General features: G+C 36.7%; 1 protein-coding gene across 1 annotated transcript in view; it reads left to right on the plus strand.

Annotated features, from left to right (window-relative positions):
- Positions 1–22,210, plus strand: part of LOC128871924 (dynein beta chain, ciliary) — a 141,884-nt gene that overhangs the window by 9,207 nt on the left and 110,467 nt on the right. Inside the window, exons 2-4 of the mRNA XM_054114105.1 lie at positions 6,034–6,205; positions 6,344–6,693; positions 8,328–8,416. Of these exons, the coding sequence (XP_053970080.1) occupies positions 6,034–6,205; positions 6,344–6,693; positions 8,328–8,416 (611 nt within the window). The remainder of the gene's footprint in view (positions 1–6,033; positions 6,206–6,343; positions 6,694–8,327; positions 8,417–22,210) is intronic.

Consider the following 22,210-nt stretch of genomic DNA (forward strand, 5'->3'; position numbering starts at 1 on the left):
TTTTATTTTCTTTAAATGCGTTTTTATATCCAAAGCTAGGCAACACTGCAATAGCGGGACATAGATTTGACTGCTGAAAGAAGAAGAAAAAGTTGGAAATTAAAAATGTAAATAAAGCGGGAAATGTCTAATTGGCTGTTAAGAAATATAAAAAAGCTTATATCACACGCTTTATTGAGGTTCTTACTATCACAATTTTTCACTGCACATTTCATTTTTCCTTATTTTTCACTTATACACTTTCACGAATTTTCTTATTTTTGCGTAAATATTCACTAAAACGTTTGGTTAATTAACGCACATTTCAAAAACGAAACGAATATTCATAAACATCAACAATAACCGCAATCATGGGCAATGTGACCAAATCTTAAAAAAAAGTAAAGTTAAATAAATAAAACTAAGTGAATTATTGAACTAATTTTAAAAAAATGTATATTTTACAAAATTAATAGGTCTATGAATAAGTTCGTTACGGTTTTACAACAAATGGCGTAACTTGATTATTATTCCATCGATCCACATTTCCAAACATTCATTGGAGAGCTACTGTCGTAAGGCACAAACGTCAGTATAAGTTTTTTATTTGAAGCGTAAACAACAATATTTTTACCACACTTGAAAATGTCGAATTTCGTGCCAAATAATGTGTTTTTGCGGGGAATTCTTCTTCATTATTTTAATATGAAGAAAAAAGCAGCCGAAAGTCATCGTATCTTGGTGGAAGTTTATGGTGAGCATGCTCTATCTGAGCGAACGTGCCAGAAGTGGTTTGCACGCTTTAAAAGTGGTGATTTTGGCTTGGAAGACGAAGAACGCGAGGGTGCGCCGCCAAAGTTCATGGATACCGAATTGGAGGAATTGCTCGATCAAGATCCGGCTCAAACGCAAGAAGAGGTTGCAAAAACTTTGGGAGTTGATCAATCAACCATTTCCAAACGTTTAAAAGCCATGGGAATGATCCGAAAGGTAGGCCATTGGGTGCCGTATGAATTGAAGCCAAGAGACGTTGAACGCCGTTTTATGGCATGCGAACAACTGCTTCAACGGCACAAAAGAAAGGGTTTTTTGCATCGAATTGTGACTGGCGATGAAAAGTGGGTCCATTACGACAATCCAAAACGTCGGGCAACGTATGGATACCCTGGCCATGCTTCAACATCGACGTCGGCGCAGAATATTCATGGCCTGAAGGTTATGCTGTGTATCTGGTGGGACCAGCTGGGTGTTGTGTATTATGAGCTACTGAAACCGAATGAAACGATTACGGGGGATGTCTACCGACGACAATTGATGCGTTTGAGCCGAGCACTGCGAGAAAAACGGCCGCAATACGCCGATAGACACGACAAAGTTATTTTGCAACATGACAATGCTCGGCCACATGTTGCACAAGTGGTCAAAACATACTTAGAAACGCTCAAATGGGATGTCCTACCCCACCCGCCGTATAGTCCAGACCTTGCGCCATCCGATTACTATCTCTTCCGATCGATGCAACATGGCCTGGCTGACCAGCACTTCCGTAATTACGATGAAGTCAAAAAATGGATCGATTCGTGGATTGCGGCAAAACCGACCGAATTTTTCACAAAGGGAATCCGTGAATTGCCAGAAAGATGGGAAAAAGTAGTAGTAAGCGATGGACAATATTTTGAATATTAAATTTGTAACCATTTTACGTCAATAAAGTTTCAAATTTCGAAAAAAACCGCACGAACTTATTCATAGTCCTAACTCGGAGACTAAATAACAAAAAAATTCTAAATCAAGTTACGAAAATATTAATCTGGCCATATTGGTGCTAAAGCACGTCACTCATTGTCAAATTCGCTGAGAGCAAAGTAACGGAACCACGATAGGCGCCATCTCATTATTTTCTCCATCGGGACAATGAAGTACAAATTTGAAGTTGTGAAAAAATCCAGTTGATTTGATACAATTTTTCTCCTGAACAATGCTGAGCATTTTTTCACGATCATGAGAAAAAGAGCGACGTCAAATTTACACTTTACAGTAATAATTTTTTTTAGAAATTTTGAATAAGAAGTTTGAGACTTTGACTACTTTTATGTTATGAAGTAATCGTTATACTTATACCGAGGATCCCTCAATGTCGATGAAGGCGCCTACTTTGAACTCTCTCTGAGAAAGAGACAAGTCAATAATTAGACGTACGATAAGCGCCCCGGAGGAACTTTGTACAGATCAGATGGCCTCTCAAGAGCCTTCGGCAAGGACGATGAGAGACTCACTGGCCTAGGATGCTTGGAGGATACATGTTAGCTCTTATCTGCCTTGGGTATGAAAGCAAGTTTCACAACCCTCAAAGGTTTGGGTAGGTAACCTCTATCTATGCAGCTCGAGCGACAAGATACCTCCGCAGATTTCTGCAATTGAGTAGGCATAGTGCAAACGGGACCAGGAGTATTTAAGGATTTGAAAGAATCAATCAGATATGGCAGGTGGGGCTTATCCAGCAAATAGCTATGGGTGCGGGAAAAGTTTATCACGCTACCTCATCTGGTATTCTTCGAGGTCGGAATTGCCGGAAAATAGTTGTCTAGAAGCAAATTGTGTAATTTCTCGCTGCTCAACGTTCAACATCCGAACGTCTCTGAACCTCGCTTACGCATGACAGCCTACCACGCTTTCTCGATTTCGGGCTCGTTGATTCCTACTTTTTCTTGCGGTGCTTCCGGAAAAATGTTCTGCAAATTTCTGCAGTATAAACCCCTGTCTGTACTCCTTATGTTCCTGCAGGGGGATCTATTCGGTCTGGTTTCATTTAGAGAGGACTGAATATACCTGTGATCTGAAAAGGAATCAGCGCTAAACACCCGCCAATCAGAGATTTGGCACATCAGCGAGGTAGAGGCATCAGCTCCCTGACTGTAGTAATGAAAGTGGGCTCCTTATCCCTATTATAAATAATCAAATCTTCACTTAGAATAAAATCAAAAAGTGACTCATCTCTTTTATAAATGTCCATACTCCCCCAACAAGTGTGGTGGGAAATCGGTGTCTGTATCACGGATGATGTCGGTTTTCCTTCGTACCACCTCAGCTAGGGCCTCCTTTAGCAACATGTGAGATTGCTCCACCTCGTCATCGTGCGGCATATAGGCTGAGATTAGCCAAAGTTTTACTGTAGTGCTCCCCAAACTTCTGGGAGCAATGTCTTCATTGCTGAAATTATGAAAAATAAATGGTCTTAGTTCTTTTCTGAAGAGTATACAGGACCTAGGCTGACTTGCACCGCTATGCACCATCGAGAATACCGCCACTGCTCATAAAATTAGTGAAATTAAAAATAATTTGCATGATATTAGTCCATAAAATGTAAAAGAGAAAAACATTTAGCTTGTTTGAACAGCACGTTCAAATGATAAAACTTTATTATCAAAATGAGTATTCATTAACGCAAACGTTGCGCGCATTGCGCCCATTTTTTGGTAGACGTGGTGGCCCTTCCGTCTTCTAGACGGCATGTGGTTCCAGCAGGACGGCGCTACGTGCCACACAGCAAACGCCATTTTATTCCATTTCAACATCTACCCGCCCTTATTGAAAAACCTTATATTTTTGAATCTTTTAAAATTGATATTCGGTATTTTCGTTATCACTTTCATTGTCACTGCTTTCGTCGTCCTTAGAAGTTTTAAATTTTTTGGATGGTTGAACAAACTCAGGTGTCAGATATGTAGATTTAGATTTTTCAATGTCAATGTATTTCAGCAGAACATTGCCTAAGAATCAAAAGATACAATAAATTCGAAGAAATGCCATTTTTTTGTTATTTTGAAGCCAGTAAAATGTACAACTCTCAACGCGTGAACGTACTCGTAAGATGGTTGTGGAAGTTTTTTTTTCCTTACTTTCAGTAGTTAAATTTTTGTATTCTATTGCCTACGAAATCCGCTTTATCAATAACAAGACCCGGATAATTTTTTTCACATCTGCCAAAAAATCATTTAAAATATCAAAATCAAAAATTTCACTTTATGTTTTATTACGTATTTGTTATTATTATTAACTGCATTGGATTATCCATCTTCACTTTCCGAAGAACTGTCAACAGCTTTTTCAAAACCATCTCTGTGTGTCTCTCTCAGCCATTACCACCCGGGAACTATCGTATTTTCTTAGTCTTTACAAATGGCAACCTTAGCGATATTAAATATTCCGCGATAGGATCGAGAACTGGCAAATGGCTCGGTTCTTCGTGATATATATAAAACCGCAGTGAGCACTTTCGTTTTCTTGCCATTGGAAAAACAATGTTTCCATTCATTATAAGAATCTGATTTTATTTGCATTAAACTGTCCAAAAAATCCATAATGTATAATGTATCCAATGCTCAGAAGCATCGCATTGCAGTGATTGCATTACAAAAGTATGGTAAAAGTGCAGATGAAATATACGAATTGCTAAATAAACTTAATATTTCGAGAATATTTGTTTTCCGCACGATCAATCATTCTTCCCAAACGTCTGAAGTGGTAGACAGAACAGGAAGTGGTCGTCCTTGCGTGGTTCGAACCAGTGCAGCCGTAAAATCCGTTCGAGAAAGAATTCGTAGAAATCGCCTTAGAAAGCAGAAAATCATGTCCAAGAAAATGAATATGTCGAACAGATCCATGTCAAGACTAATTAGAGATGATTTCCACATGAAAGCCTTCCGTCGCTTAACTGCTCATCTCTTGACAACACGATTGAAGAAAATTAGACTCGACAGATACAAGCAGCTTCTTCGGTGGCTCGCGATCAATGACCATGAAAATATTATTTTCACAGATGAGACAATTTTCATTCTTGAAGAAGTCTTTAATAAGCAAAATGTCAAAATCTATGCTAAAACTTCTAAAGACGCAAAAAATATTGTTCCAATGGTTCAGCGAGGCCACCACTCGGCCCCCGTAATGGTTTGGTAGGGGGTGTCTTGTAAAGGCGTTACATCGCTTCATTTCTGGGAAAAAGGGATTAAGACTGGGGCAAAAGTGTACCAGGAGGATGTCTTAGAATGCGTGGTGAAGTAGTTGAGTTGTACTCTCGTCAATGGAGAGCGTTGGATCTTCCAGCAAAATTCCGCTCCCGTCCATAGGGCAAAAACCACCCAGCAGTGGCTAATAAACAATATTCTTGAACCAGATCCGAATCCATTGGACTACAGTTTGTGGCCAGAATCGGAGAAGTTGGCCTGTTGAAGACCTTACAGGCATTTGACAAGTGTGAAACAATCTTTGGTTCGAGCAGCGATGTCAATATCCATGGAATCCGTGCGAGCTGCAATAACTAAATGGCCTAGTCGTTTGAAGGCTTGTGTAAGAGCAAATGGTGACCTTTTAAAATGAAAATTAATTTTTTTTTTTTTAATATTTACATGATTAAATAAAGCTAAGTTGATTAAAAAGGTATTATAATTTCATATTTATAACAGACTTAATTTATGGCAGGACTAAGTATATTTAACGATATACCCAAACAAAAATATATAATATATTCATTGTGCTTCACATTTCCCAAATTGTACTATGGTAAAGTTGACAAAACGGTTACGGCTTATGGTCAGGGGTTTCGGTTTAATTTCAAGATTTACTATATTGCTTGGCTATATTTCCCTCCGTTGCATTTATTTTCTTAATCTTTCAACTACTTTTACATAGTCCAATATAATAGGCGCCCTGCACCATCTACTTCCACGCCAATAGCATTTGAGCTAACACCCATTACTGAACTATAGCCTTACAAAATGGCTGTAACTGTATTAAGTTTCTCAGCACCTACAACTCTTCTCTCATAACAAAAAAAGAAGAAAAAAACACAGAAACAATTTAATTAGAAAATCATCACATGCGGAAGATGATGTCTATTTTCCAAGCAGTAGATATAAATTACATTTACTAAAGTTATTCACACGCTCATGCACACAAGACGGGTCATTTATCATGAGCATTCTCAACTTATAAAACTCAATTTACCAAAATTTTCTCATCTAACGCCTCTAAGCCGGTGCCGTCACAATTTTCCAGGTCATTATGTTTGATTGGCTGCATGGCGCGCAGCAGCGCATCCTGGTTATGACGCTCAATCATAGCGGATATTTGGTACCGAAAATTGGGCTCACTGAGTTGCACCACAATTATGCACTGCAGTCATCCCTAAGCTCAACAACAACAGCATCAGCAGCTATCACTGATCCATGCGTAGCGATAGTCAGCAACCCACATCAAGCGAGGTCGAACGTAATGAACAACGCTACAACAGCAACAGCAACAGCAGTACCAGTAGCAAATTCTAATGATGTGAGGCAGATAACAACTACCACGACTAACACGACAGGTTCAACTGCCGTTGTGGCATCTGCAGCTGCAGTTGCAGCAGCTGCAGTGTTGATGCTGCCAATGCCACCACCTTCCAGCAGCTTCTCGACGCTCGATGGTGTGCCGCGTGGCAAATGCGTTTACTTTGTGCGTCGAAGCGCGGACATACCGCTGACCGCGGCTAATTTCCGTACGCAAATACTTTGCGGCGATTTGCCAGTGCACAGCAAAATAGAGACCCTATCGCTGCTTTTCGATGAAATATTTCAGCCGCTGCTCGAATGTCCACTCAATCGGAAATCATGGCCGAAGCCGGTGCAGAAGGATTTGCAAATACGCACCAAGGAAGTGCGCAACACGCTAGTTGAGGTAAGTTCAAATTGGAAGGGAGATGCATCCCCATTACAAACGCACACAGGCAATAAGGTGAACCCAGAGGTTTGATGAGTACGCGCTGATGCAGTAGGGTATTATAACTTTGTCACGAAAAAGTGGTACGTAACAGCATAACGGAAACGAGATAGACACAGGTGGGAATATTTGCATACTGTATTTTTTTTTTGTTTTAAAAATATGTTGGTTTTCCTTTTGTTAGTGATGAAAAATTTTTGAATTTGGATAAGAGTTTATTAAAAGTTGAACTGAATAATAAAAATTAAACAAGCTTTCTTATTGCCTGCCAAGGGGTAGCCGCTATTAGAAAAATCACTCTTCTATTACTTAATGTTTGGTTTCTACAATGGAACCGTGGCCAAACGAATTGCAGTCACACACAAATCTTTCTGCTTTCTGGCGAATTTTTTTTAGTTTAACTTTAACTGCATGCCTAGCCCTGCAACGCCACGTCGGATATAAATTCGTATAGAATTTCAAGCGCACACGTCAGTTAAATAGATATCCTCTCTTGGATGACAGAATCAATCCCATTCCCCGAAATACACATACAGATACATAAGAATTTGACTTAACGACAAATAGTATCAAGTATACACACTTCTCAACCAGATGGATAGATATGCCGAAAATCCAGGTAAACGTAGCAACTATGGAAACTAAATTTCTATGAATACAAAATTGTTTGAGCCATTAGACAACTCAATAACTTCCACAAACCTAAAATTACTTACAGTGCATACTTGCACACTTAATGCGGCCGGTGTAGATGAATAAGCTTATGTTTGACTACCACCCTGTAGGGCCCAGATTCGAGACTCAAATGATAGTATAAAACCTTTTTTAAACTTTATTCAATAGCGGCCACTCCTTGGCAGGCAATGCCAAATCTCCGACTGTATTTCTGCAATGAAAAAGCTTTTCATCAAAAGCCATTTTCGTATTGTTGAATTTATTTAATTAAAAATTGGATTAAACTATGTACATACATATGTATGCCTAGTCCTACGAATTAGTTACACACAGCCACATATTCACCCAGACACACACTTTTGACATTAGAGTCATGCACGCATAGAACCTTCCCAATCACAAGGACCATTTGCCAAAGGGGCGAATAGCAGGTAAAAATAACCATTCACCTTATTATGTAAGTTTGTTTACAGACACAGATATATGTATATATTTGTATGTATGTATATATAATAACATTTACGTTAATCTAATTGAGAATATTACAAATGATAATGCAGAGTAAGAGCAGTGAGAAATCAGGCGGACGTGTGCGTGCTCATTTTTGCTAATTGGCAAAAGTTTTCATGTCTGACTTTTATTCATGGAATTGTCGTTTTTTTTATGTTTTTGTTGCTGTTGGCTGTAAGCAGTTATCTATGCGGATGTAAAACAATTGCGCCAACATATGGGTCGGTGGACGCCAACCGTTACTAATACAGCTCTCTCTTATTTTATATTTACGGCCCCAATACTGCTGCTGAAACGAATGAAGTTGGCCTTCACGCACACGTGCCAACATATGATATGACGTGAAGGGGCATACTAATATAGCTTGTATTAATAATTATATTTCTTTTTTTTCGGTATCTCCACAGATCAAGGGGAAAACTAACAATCGCACAATTTTATCATTGCTAGTTGGACCAACCACCATCGAAGAAGTAGCAACAGATGTTGATCAGGGGTAAGTGAAACTTTCAAGCGCACACGTACGTACATGTACGCAATGTTCTACAGAGTGTTCAGCTACTTTAATAAACTTTAAATAATTTTCATATTATAAATATTTTTATATAATAAAATATAAAAAAAATTAATGGATTATGAACTGAAATAAAAAATAAGGAAGCTGGAAATATATTTGCGAGGTGTTCCATAGACTTTTTTGTTCAGAACTGCCAGTTAAACACTTCTCAAATTACACTTTCAACAAAGAAAATGATCAAAAATCAATGCAAATTTTGGGCCTCTATAAACTTTCTCATTATTATATGAAAACAGTAAGGGCTATAAAACTGCATACCTACAATTTTTGTTTCACTTTTTTTAAATTGTAATTGGAATTTATTGAATTGTTTTAATATAATTTTGTAAACTTTTTTTTAATATTGTTTTAATTAATATTATTAGAAAATTGTAAAAAATCAATGCAAATTTTGATCCACTCTAAACTTTTTCGATATTATTTGAACACTTAATGAGGTATAAAACTGCATACCCACAATTTTTTTTTTTTTTTAATTTTTTAAAATTGTAATTAGAACTTATTGAATTGTTTTTAATATAATTTAAAAAAAATTTTTTTAAATATTATTTTAATTAACATTATTAGAAAATTGTAAAAATCAATAAGAATTTTGAGACCCTATAAACTTTCTCATTATTACAGGAAAATACGAGTATGTCTGGTCTATTATGGTATCTCGTTACATTCGTTAAAAAAGTTAAGTCGTAATACAGGAAGAAGTTGTTCTCTTTTTACACAGATTGTGGGATATATCTGAAATATAATATTTTGCTCTGGTTAAAGTTACAAATTTTTGCTAATTTCTGATGAATTGTTTGCGCAATGTCGTTGTGGCGCTTCGGGTACACTAAGTTAGTCAGCATCTTTCATATTGTTGGGGTAGTGGGGCATATTTTCATGTTGATATGGTATTGCTGATTTCATAGGGTTAACAGCCCTAGACAGCTCTGACGTTTAAGATTAGTTTATCATAGAGGGATTCATCATCAATCTCTCCGCTAGCCTTCACTTTCCTAGGTGGCATCATTCCATCATTGTTCCAGCTCATGAGTTTGATTTTCGTGAGAAACACTGCACAATTGAACAAGTTAGTCGCATCAGCTCCGAAATAAGGAATGCTTTTGAACGCCGGGAATAGTGCTCAGCCATATTTCTTGATGTAGCTCAAACCTTCGACAAGGTATGATACTAGGAACTTGTCTACAAAATCCAACGCACACTGCCATATAGCTCACAAAAAATTAGAATATTATCTTGCAAATCGGGTGTTTATGGTAAAATATAAAAACTACCTAACTGATGAAGTCGATATTAAAGCTGGCGCACCACAAGGCAGTGCACTGGGCCCGCTTTTATATATATTATACACGGCTGACCTTCCAACAAACCCGCAAATATTTACATTCACGTTTGCTGACGACACTGCAATCCTTTGTCGATCCGAGTGTCCAATAAGAGCGTCGGGTGAACTCAACAGTCATCTGAAACACATAGGAAAGTGGTTGGCATACTGGCGCATCAAAGTTAATTAGCAAAAGTGTAATCATGTAACTCTCACGCTAAATAGAAGCGACAGCTCGAGTGTATACCTAAACTCCACACTTATACCTTATTCTAAAGAAGTTACATACCTTGGTGTTCGTATGGAGAGGCGTCCGACATGGAGAAAGGCACAATGAGGTCAAAAGTGGACAGTGAAGCTAAAAATAAGATATCTTCATGGCTAATCAATTCCCGTTCCAGGCCTAGCCTTGATCACAGAGTCCTCTACAATACAATCATGGACGTATGCGTCACAACTGTGGGGTAATGCAAGTGCCAGCAAAATTGCAATTATACAACGAAGGCAATCTAAAACATTAAGAATGATTACTGGAGCGCCGTGGTACATAGGCAATGAAAATATCCATCGAGACCTAAATGTTCCATTAGTGGCAGCAGAAATAGCAGTAATCCAGCAAAACTACTATCAAACGCTGAGACACCACCCAAATCCATTGGCTTAGTCGCTGTTGTATACTGTAAATTCGTCACGTCTCAGAAGAATTAGCCTTCCCTCCCTGTGACGCATATTTGAGACCCCCATAGCAACCTTGACCTTCTTCAAGAAGCTGTAGGTACTCTAATATAGGTTAAGAGCGAAACCTTATTGGTAGTATTATGATTAATTAATATAATTTGGAATCTTTTCCAATTCCCCTCACATCAATCTATCATTTAGATTACCCGACTACTGTAGTGTATTCCAAGCGGAAGTATACGCTATCTGGTATGCTGCGAAAACTATCTTATCTTAGAAAGGAGAATATCACTTGAGGATATCCGCTTTTTCACTGACAGTCAAGCGGCCGTTCGAGCACTCAGCTCTTCTTATACCCACTCAGATGTGGTTCGATCCTGTCTCTTATCTCTTAACGAGATAAGTGTTCAGAATTCTGTCCAAGTTATCTGGATACCGGGCCACAGTGGATTCGAAGGTAACTGGAAAGCTGATGAGCTCGCAAGAGCTGGAGCTGCGCAATTAAATGTTAGTAACTTACCCACAATCCACATTCCGCTCGCAACATGTAAATTGCTCATTGATCGATAATTTCACAGCATTGCTGATCGGAGGTGGCGAGTGGAAACTACTTGCGTTACGACTAGACAAATCTGGCCATCCTACAATCTGAAACAGACAAAAACCCTTATAAGTCTATTGAAACACGAACTAAGGCATATAATATCTCTTGTCACCGGCCACTCCCTTTTGGGTACTCACGCACGTCGGCTCGGGGTTCCTCAAAACGACCTGTGCAGATACTGCGAGGACGAAGATGAGGAAGTATCGAGCAGGCATTTGCTGTGCAGTTGTCCCGGCCTAGCCAGAAATCGACTCGCTCTTCTAGACTCTCCAACAATTGACAATCTTTCAGTACTCTCGGACCTGAAAATCGAATCTATCATTAAATTCTCGAAACGAATCAATATTTTGGAAAAAAAATCTGTAATAAAAATCTCGGTTAGGTGGGGAAATCATATAATATAATGAGCTCTAGGGCAACACAACGGACCCAACTTGCGGTCTATGGGGGCACCCTAAACCAACCAACCAACCAATATATTATAATTAATAAATAATAATAAAATTAAAAAAAAAAATTAGTTTATCATAGAGGGATCCAACATCAATCTCTCCTCTACCCTTCACTTTCCTAGGTAGCACTATTCGAATCATTCGAATGTCGGGCATTGTGTTTAATCCTAATTATATTTTTAATTCGCTGCAGATTTTCTATTAAAGTAGATGGCGATTTTACAATTCCGAAGCTATACGATACGACGGGAATGACAAATTAATTTACAATGTGTATTTGGTTTTTGCCATTTAGTTGGGTTTTATGAAGTTTATATATGAAGGCCTCTTCTCTGTTAAATTCTACTAACAGGTTTTTCCTCACTTGCATTATATCAATGCTGCTGCCTTGCATAACTCCAAGATACTTGCATACCTCTGCCGGTTCCATTTCTGTTATGTTCAGACCGCCAATTTTCCCAAGGACATGTCGAGGAACCCTTTTTCCTTTTAGTATTGAGAACTTTCGGCACTTGTCAAGTCCAATGGGCATTTTAATATCTTTGGAGAAGATTGCGACACATTTCAAAAGGTTTTCTAGATGGTTGGGTTTGCTGGCATAAAGCTTCAAATCGTCTACGTAGAAAAGGCAGCTCAGCCGGTATCTTCCAGAGCGTCCATAAAATAAAAGAAAAATAATAATTGGCGCGTACACTTCTGTTAGGTGCTTGGCCGAGCTCCTCCTCCTATTTGTGGTGTGCGTGTTGATGTTGTTCCGCAATGGTGTCCATGCTTTAACACAAATCCATATCCCGTCTCATTCAACATACAAACCAGAGTGGATAAAGTATTACATATTAAAAATAATTCAACAAACTCCAATTGGAAGATGCCATTTCGAATACTGATTTCGCTTGTATATTCAAAACTTTCAGAGACATGCATTTTTATTCTTGTCCTCCAATTTATGATATTGGGGTTGAAGTTCTAAAGATGAAGTACTTCTATAATCAGGAATGTGGAACTGAATCAAATCTTTTCATCCAGTCAATATAAGCCGCATAGACGTATCTGTGTTAAATTGGCCAGGGACTACTTGATCTATGATCAATTGCTCTTTACATCTTTGTAATGCACGTATGCATCCTTTCTGCTCTTCTGCAATAAGACTGTGTGTTTCGATATGCTCATAAAAGATGTTAGATATGCACGAAGTGGGTATTTTATAAATAACAGGCAGACGGGTTATTGGTTTGAATACATGTGTAAACTTTTTAGCCCAGTATGCATGTAAGTTGTCACATCCCGAAGTCTAATACTGAAGCCTTCGAGCAACCTTCGCTACCTCTTCAGTGGTGTCTTAGTCTCAAGACCAATTAAAGGCATGCTTGCCACTTTTTAGCTAAATGATCAGCCATTTCATTTCTTCATATCCAGGAACCCAACCTAATAATACCCATGATGGAGGGAATAATTAGATGGCGCCTATCGAGGTACCGTTACTTTGCTCTCAGCAAATTTGACAATGAGTAACGTCGTATTAGCACCAGATTACCATTTTCGTAACTTGTTTTAGCATTTTCTTTTGTTATTTAGTCTCGAAGTTTTAGTTCTTTTTTCATGACATTTTTCTAGCCTGTTCTAATTAAAATCTTATGTTTATAATTTTGTAAAATATACATTTTTTTAAATTAGTTCAATAATCCATCAGTTTTATTTAGCTTTACTTTTTTTAACATCTGGACGCATTGCCCGCGATTGCTGTTATTGTTGGTGTTCTTCTCCTTTCAGCAGTCAATTCTCTCTCCCGCTACAACAGTGTTGCCTAGCTTTGGATATAAAAACGCACTAAAATGCCCATTTAAAGAAAATAAAATCGAAATTTTTATTGAATTACTTAAAGAACTTTGAATACGTGACAAATCTTCTTCAAAATATGCATTTTGTTTAATAAATATGTTATGGTGATATAAATATGTTATAATTTATGAGTTTTTTGCTAAGAGAAACTCTTTTGTTAAGAGAACTGCTATATTTCGGGTTATGTAACAAGATAAGGTACTCTTTTCGTAAAAATGTCGTTATGGTTTCTTCAGTATTTTCTGGTATTTTAATGCTTATTTTTACTATGAATACACTTCTTGATGCCCTATGTCCCACTAAGGATTGAGGACCGGAAGAAAATGAGTAAAAAGGTTTTCAATGTGAAGAACAGTTAAGAGAACAAGATTTAATATTCTAACATAACCTTAAAAGGAACAAAAAATTAAATTTTCACTTTCAAAATATCAAATTTTATAAGAACCAAGAAATTTTCATTAACACTAAAATCTTCTCAGAGTGAACTTTTTTAACATTATCTTGTTTAATAATACAGTTTTTTTAATTACTGTTTCAGTAGCTTTAAATAAAAAAAGAAACAAACACCAAACTTAAAAATGTTCGCATTTTGGTTTTAAAAACACTAAATTTATTACGAAGAGCAAATGGTTTGCAACACTGCACAACTCAGCTAAGCGACGTCACGCACTCTCTGATGGACGCAATCTTGCTTCTATCATTCTTGAATAATAACGTGTTGAAGTTCCTTAACCAGAAGGTTCAGGCACTCATTTACCATTTTGGAGGTGATTACAGTTGGTAGAGGGGCTTTCAAAACTGTCTGAATATCTGAAAGTATGTAAATGTGGACTCCTCTCATCTTCCTATGGAGAATTGTCTCTCAAATTTCGATGGCATGTATTTCTGCCTGGAAGATTGTTAGGTAAAAACCAATTGGAATCGATTTTTTTAATTTAGGCCCCTTGATTTCCACCCTCTTCTAATCCATCTTCTAGTTTCGACAGATCAGTAGACCATATCTGGGAGCCAGGTTTGAAAACGATATTCTCCAGGCTGTACATTCATTAATAAAAATTTAAAAGTTCCTGAAGGGAAAAGGATTGATTGATCATGTAGGTATCAACCCTACAAAGAATAGGAGTATTGTGAAAAAGTCTTATAAGATCTCAAAATGCGCTTTCTTATACCTGATTTTTAGATCAGAGATCCTTTCAATCTTCATGCGCTCAAACGAGCTTCTTTTTCAATTAAAATCGGAAGCGGTGGTATGCATAAGAGCACACCTACTATAATTCGTCAGTTGGGCATATTTTCATTGCTCCCGTTGTACTGACACTGACGAGACGCTTTTCGTTGTTTAACTTTAGGCCACCATGCAAAAGAAGCATAACTAACAAAAGTTTAACTACCGTAGTAAATGTCCATGTTTTTCCAAAAGGCCTTGTACAGGCAAAGAATACGTTTAGGGCTTTTACAATAACTTTATTATGATGGCAGTTCCAAAAGAGCGTCTTATCAAGATCTTTTTTATTTAGTGAAAAGGTTATTTACAAAAAAAACTCGTCCGCTTTAAACTGGGAAATGTAAAATGTAATATGAGTTTTGTGAAGAAACTGCTTTATAGGTGAAAAATTGTTTATATTTTATGGCTTACATCCACCAAGCGCTTAACTGCAGTAAAGAGCTTTGCTGAATTTTAATGTTGAATTGACTCAAACGGCCGATTTTAGTTTTCATTTCAGATTTAGGCAAAACTCCATACCTAGCGTTCTAAGACGTTTTGGCTTTCAGCGCTGAAAAATCATAGCTGAACAAAGCGCTGAATATCACATCGCGTGGAACGCTAGGTGTGGAGTTCTAATATAATTGGCAATGAATGTGGGCCAGCGCTGTCTATGTTTATATGTAAATAGCGCACTTCACCAGTTTTATATTTTTGATTTACTTCTTAGTATTAGTTATTTCCAAATAATGGGAGTATTTATTCGCTTATTACAGAAAATACGTATTTATGCCCACAATAAGGCGAAATGTAATTTTATGTAACCTAACTAATCTTTACCTACCTGTAAATCCTATTTCTTTTCCTTAAGTGTAATGAGCAATATTGCCTGAGTACTTGGAAAACATTTTTCCACCCATCCACAATTCCATTCCATTCATTTCCAACTTTCTGCGTAAAAATTCTGCCACGCAAAATTTAATCAACGCTTCCTTTTTTTTTGTATAATAACAGCTTAAGCGGCGTCTACATTTTTATACGGCTAGCATTGGTAGCTTAGCATTTTTTGAAAGGCAGTAAAGTTGAGTTAACTTTGTACTGGAATAGAGCTTTGTTACAACAACAATTTCTTAGGAATTACGGTTTTAAATGAGATGTCTAACTGTATTTAAACGATAACTGAAGTTAAGCCTCGGTGAAAATAAGCTCTTACACTTTGGTTTCACAATAAAATTTTGGATTAATAAAAGTTAAATAAATTAATTACAATTACGCAGTCACTGTGGGTCATTCATTTATTTATTTTAATAATCTACAGTACAAATTACTTTACAGACTAGACAAAAATGTAGCAAAAAACAAGCTAACAAGCAACTAAACTATTAGCAATCAATATAAATATCATACAATAGTAAGCAACTAATTGAAAATTTTTACAAAATTACATCTAGATAAAACAAAGTCAAGCAGGCTGGAAATGGATAATGAATTAAGTATAGTCTCGAAGTGCGCGAGCAACGGGTGCATTACTCCCAAATTTAGTCATTAAGTATCACCTTTATCCATGAATTTTTAACCAAGAACGAAACGAATACCATCGAATTCATTTAATATGGCTTCCTGCGACTTTTTTCTCTTTTATCGAGTCAACAGCCGCGTTTTAACAGCCGAAAGAAAGGAATACCAAATCGAAGACGGCTCGGATGGCTAAACCGAAAATAGAGTACTACAAAAACCTTCGAGAGCTAAAGCAACCGCTGGAATAAGTGCATAACGCTGAAATAATATCACTTTGAGGAATAAATTTGTATATAAAATTTTCTGTATAGAGTATATTCCGGGAAGTTTTTGATCAAGATGGTATACTGAGTACAAATTGAGTACGCTGTTTTATATCCCATTAAATTTTAATACAAGAAAGTGCAAATTTAAAGTGGCTCAATATTCTTATTGAATTTTAACAAGTTGTTCTCCTGATGGCTTTGCCAATTTTCTACATACACAAAAAAAGTCGGAATGAAAATTCTGGAACTTTCATGAAAATTTGTGCAATTTTTGTAGGATAAATGGCTGCCCATGCGAGCCTATTTTTGTAGATTTTGTACTAATTTTGATTAGTATGGCCTTTGTTATACAATGATTTATACCATATTTTTATAAAAAATAATTGAAATTAAAAAATGAGCTTACTAATTTTTTTCCAAATTCAAAACATAGGATAAGGTAATAAAATCAAGTCCAACGTTCATTTTACTATAACTTTAAAGGCGAAAGTCGCTCTTGTTTCAAGCTGCTGGCCATCTGAAAGTTAATCGCATTCAGGATTCCTAAAATATATTTATTTATTTATTTATTTATTCCGAATGCCTCTCGGGTTCAGAGTTTACTTAGAATTGCAAAAGACGCAGACGTAGAACAAGATGTCTGGTACAAAGAAACGTAAAGGTCTAGCTCCATCTGGTAACACTAAGGACCAATAGGTCTATGTGATGGCTTTCAACCAGCCAGATCAACCTAACTTAACCTATTTATTCCGAAATCAATAATTACTGACTATTTTAGTAGATATGTGCGGTTTTGTATTCTACCAGAAGCAAACATAGTCCTAGGAAGTACTCTGAATTGCATATCACTGGATTTCACTGCCTTTAAAAGCGCCGTTTTCTAAGCACCAGCTTATTTTCACATACAAAGATTTTAAATTCTCTGCAAGGTTAGCTGTTTTTAGCTGTACAAATTAATCAAAGTTTATCTTAATACTTAGAATAGCGTAATAATTATGCCATAATCATTTTACTATATTCACAAGAACTTTAATTATAACCCAGCATTAATTATTTTCATCATAAAGCTCCGTTTTAAATGTAAACAAAATTATAAATTATATTTCGATTTATTTTTCTTTGCTACTCACAATATTTACTCGGTTATGTTAGTGCAGTGCCTGACCTGAAGTGATTTCCTTCAGGATAAAAGCAAGAAGATACTTATATAATTTCACTGCTTAAGCCAGACTAAATTTGGTAGCCAGAAATGTACATACATAAATTAATTGTAAATGGATTATTTGAGCAGGCCAACGAAGAGAAATTCAAAGTTAAAAGAACAACAAACTTTGAAGCTGAATTTAAATATGTACATTGCAGAAATGCACAGTGTGGCATTTTGATGCGATGAAAAAAGAAAAAATCCGTCCGTTAACTGACTTAAAAAAAGATATTATATATATACATACTTATATTATATACATACATACCTTATTAGCGCATATCTCACATACACTCCAGACTGAAAAATGTCGAGCAAATTTTTTTTTTTATTATTAAGTCCCCGTGTGTTGACTCTTTTCCATAATCGAACAAGTGAACAGATGAGCCCCAAAGTATTTGATTACTTGGATGCTAAATAAAATATTGTGAATCTGAGGTGATTTATTTAAAAATCGCTCCATCCAAGTATAAATTTTGATTAATAATAAAATTTGCATATAATCAGCCACTTTCACAAGACTTTAAAACGCTGAATTTGATGTCTTAGTACCTACATACTTGAACATCTATGATCCATAGCACCCAAGAATCCCCCCCGATATATGTCTGTGAACAAATACTGTGAAAATTTTCAAAATGACTGATTTGAAATTGGTCGATTTTTGTAGATGTAGTTACAATATTTCAAAAATAACAAAACCGCTCACAAAAAAATTTAGTTTAAATACCTTGATTTTATATTACGATTTATGGTTTTCAAGAAATCTACAAAATTAAAAAAAAAATTGTTTTTGTCAATTCAAAACAAGCGTACTCACGCTGTTTAAATCCCATTAAATTTCAATATACGAAATGCAAATTTAAAGTGATTCTAAATTCCTATTGATTTTTAACAATTTTTTTTTGTTGACGGCTTCGCGAATTTTCTCCGTACTCAAAAAACTCGGATTAAAAATTTTGAAACTTTGATGAAATTTGTGGAACTTTTATAGGATAAATGGCTGTCAATCTAAGCTAAATAATAAAAACTTCTATATATGTTTTTTTCCTTTTTCCCTCCTCTCGGGAGCATAGGGCCTCGACAATACTCTTCCAGCGTACACAATTATGTGCTGTTGTTTTTGCACCGTCCACCGGGCATCCGTCAACCAATATCTGCCTTGCGTTATTGTGGTTAACTCTCATGGCCTTGGTCTTGGCGATATTGACCTCCAGTGCGACAATGCGTGCGTAGTGCATAGATCGCTGATATCGCCTTTGTGAAGCACTGCCAGTTCGGAGTTCTCGTAGAGGGCTTTGATGAGGCAGATTGTCTTGCAGGGAACTGCCTTTCTACTCAGTGCCAGCCATAATGCATATAGAGCGGGGAGCGCCACTCAACCGATTGTTCTACTATAATCCGAAGTGTGTTAGCTTGGTCAACTCAGATTCGGTGTGGGCGAAAACCAGCTTGCTCGTCTCTTAAGGAGCATTCGATATCTTTGAGCCTGCTTTGTATGATTACGGCTACAATTTTGTAGATGGTGTTAAGTAGGGTTATTCCTCGCCAGTTGCCGCAGTCACGCAGGTCGCCTTTCTTGAGCAGCTTCAGTATGATGCCTTTTGTCCAGGACGGAGGCAGCTTTTCATTGCTCCAGACGGCGGTGATGTGGGGATGAAGCATTTCCGCTGATCGTTCTATAATTTCACCACTGTTTTGATAATGGAGGGTTCACTTTAAGGCTATTTACGAATTTAAAAAATAAGTTTACTAAATTTTTTTCAAATTCGAAACAGTTCTGTTAATGGAGAGTTCACTCCAAGGCCCCTCTCCTACTTTTACCTTAACTTATCACCGTTTTACCTAAACTTTATAAAAACAAAAAAAATTTATTTTTTTCTCATTAGGTTGAGAAATGTTAAATAGTTCTCAAACTATGCCATTAGCCTATTATTATGTATTATTGGCGCAAATTGTGTTTGCCAAAACAGAAATTAGAAATTCGATATATCTTCCAAATTTTTGGATGTCGAATAGACCTTATATGTTGCTCGAATGAGGACTCTTCATGAGAAATATATAAGTAGATATTTTAACTATGTTTTAACTTACTTAGATAAATACTGATTGTGAAGAATTCCGTTTTTTATTTTTTCTGAAATAAGATTGAATCGTTTTCTTGACCCAAGTTTTTTTGCTTATACATATAAGTAGTATATGCGGATATGCTACAGAGGGGCAGATGCAAAGCCAAATTTGAAATAATGACTTTTCTGGGCTTCGCACCTTTCATGCGCTACGCCACTTCCCGTAAACCTACCGTGAATCTTAGTATGAGTGACAACGTAAATCTTACCGCTATTTACAGAACTTTTGTTCTGTTCTCATTTTCTTATCTACAGATATATGAAATAGATGCTTTTCCGTTTCCTACTTAAAATTATTTCGATTACTCCAAATTTCACCTTCATATCAACACTGTACGGAATGTAAACTTTGCCATTCACAACTATGGTGCTGCCACTTCACTGCAGCACAGAGCAACAGCAGCAATCAGTTTCGCCTCTGATCAACTTTTAACAATAACACAAAAGCACTCAGCTTCAGGTTTCCTCTCCATGCTAATCCCTGTCCAAATATTTCTTTTTTACTTTATTGATTCGCTTCAAATTTAAATTTTAGTTGCTGCCGGGACAACAAAGGCCGAGGCAGTACAGCTTGATGACAGTCGTCTAACCATTTAGGCGATTAGTCAAATTCTCGATTGACGACTACCGGATTCACGGCGACGAAGCATAGCAGCATAGCCAAACGTGCCAGAGTGTGTTGTTCAAAATACAAATCAATCAAATGAAATAGCAACAGCTTAGATACCAAATTCCCACCCATTCAGAGTATTCCACCCCTTGCTTACACTCAGTGTCCACAGGCGGCGGTAATGCTCCTGGTCAATGTGAACGAATAATAAACAACTTAAATAGGTCAGTGAACACTTTGACTGTGGGTAACGAGACGCGGATTGACAAGCAGTTATACGAGTAAGCAAAGGGAATAAGAGCAAGGGGTACCTTGCACTCCTACTGTAGTATAAACAAAACGGAGAAATCAAAGCATTTTGGAAGTATCTGAGTCATCGCTAAAGTCACTGAACAAAGCCGAAAAATCGAAACACAACATTTTGTCGATTAACTCCCCACAAAAATGAAGCAGAATTTGTTATAGTTTGGTCAGACAAAAAGCAATCAATGCAAATTTATAGAAAATGGCTGACAGTAATGTAACAGAGATGCTTGAAGGGTTTAGTTCCGGTGAAAGTTCAACGCCGTAATAGCTGAGATAAAATGTCAAAGAAAGATTGAATGGAGTTCCAAACTTTGAATATTTTAAGTAGCATCAAAATTGAAAAATATTTGTTGTTCTATAGAAATATATGTATACACTTTTGAAAGCATACATCCAGTGGGTTTCACAAAGCAGATACGCCTGTAAGGTTAAAATGAAAAATGTGCAAAAGTTTTACTACTTGCTTTTTGTTACATATGCGGGCACCAAATATTGATAAGTTTTGATTTTTTACATATTTATTTTCTAGTTTCAATAATTTTTTTACATATAAAGGTACAGTTCATTCTATAGTAAATATCACAATAATCCAAATTTCAAACTTTATACGAGATTTATGAAAGTTTTACAAATTTTTATCAAAATTTTGAGCCGAAATTAAAAAAAAAATTTGTATACGCAGTTCTATGGAGCATTAAATTTTGATACAGCAAAATGCAAGTCGGAAATCGCTCAAAATGTTCATTGATTTTTAATAATTTTTTCCTCCTGAAGATGTTGGCATTTGCTCCACATTGGCGGTTGTCGTAACTGAATGGGTTGATGCGTCACTGCCATTAGGAAGTACACCGGTTCGAAACTCCGGGCACAAAACACCAATTGATAGAGGAAATTTTTTTTATAAGAAGTTGCTCCGCAGCAGGTAATGGCAAAGCTCCGAGTGTATTGCTGCCATGAAAAAGATCCTCGTAAAAAACCCTCAAAGGTCCCTCCATTTGTGGGAAATTTGAAGACGCACACCATAAATAGAAGGAGGAGCTTGGCCAAATACCCAAAACAAGGGGTATGAGGGTCAATTTTATATTATATACAATATATATAACTGATGCAAAACTTTTTTTTTAAGAATGCAACCATTTGTATTCGGCCATACAAAATCGACCGCCGACTTTAACAAGCATTTTTATTAAATTTTGGTCATAAACCTTATGTCGAGTTTTCGCGTTTTCGTTTGAAAAGTCCGTGTGAAGTCAATAAGATGGAACTGCTGGCGCATATCGAGGTTATGTTTAATTAGCAGCATCCTTCGGAGTAACACACCCCAAATTTCAGTCTGATCGGTCTATTTCTTTGTGTTTAGCATTCGTTTGAATCGAAGAAGTCGAATGACTCGGATTACTATTTGTTCCCCAATTTGAAGAGATGTCTAGCGAAAAAAATATTTTATTCCAACGGTGAGGTGATTGCAAAAACGAAGTGTTATTTTTGTAAATAGGACAGCCCTAATATCCGGCAGGGATGAACAAACTAGAACAGCGTTGGACGTAGTGTATAAGCCCAAAAGGAGACTGTGTCGCTT

Source organism: Anastrepha ludens, chromosome 2 (genome assembly GCF_028408465.1).
Source record: "Anastrepha ludens isolate Willacy chromosome 2, idAnaLude1.1, whole genome shotgun sequence".
Taxonomy (NCBI): Eukaryota; Metazoa; Arthropoda; class Insecta; order Diptera; family Tephritidae; genus Anastrepha; species Anastrepha ludens.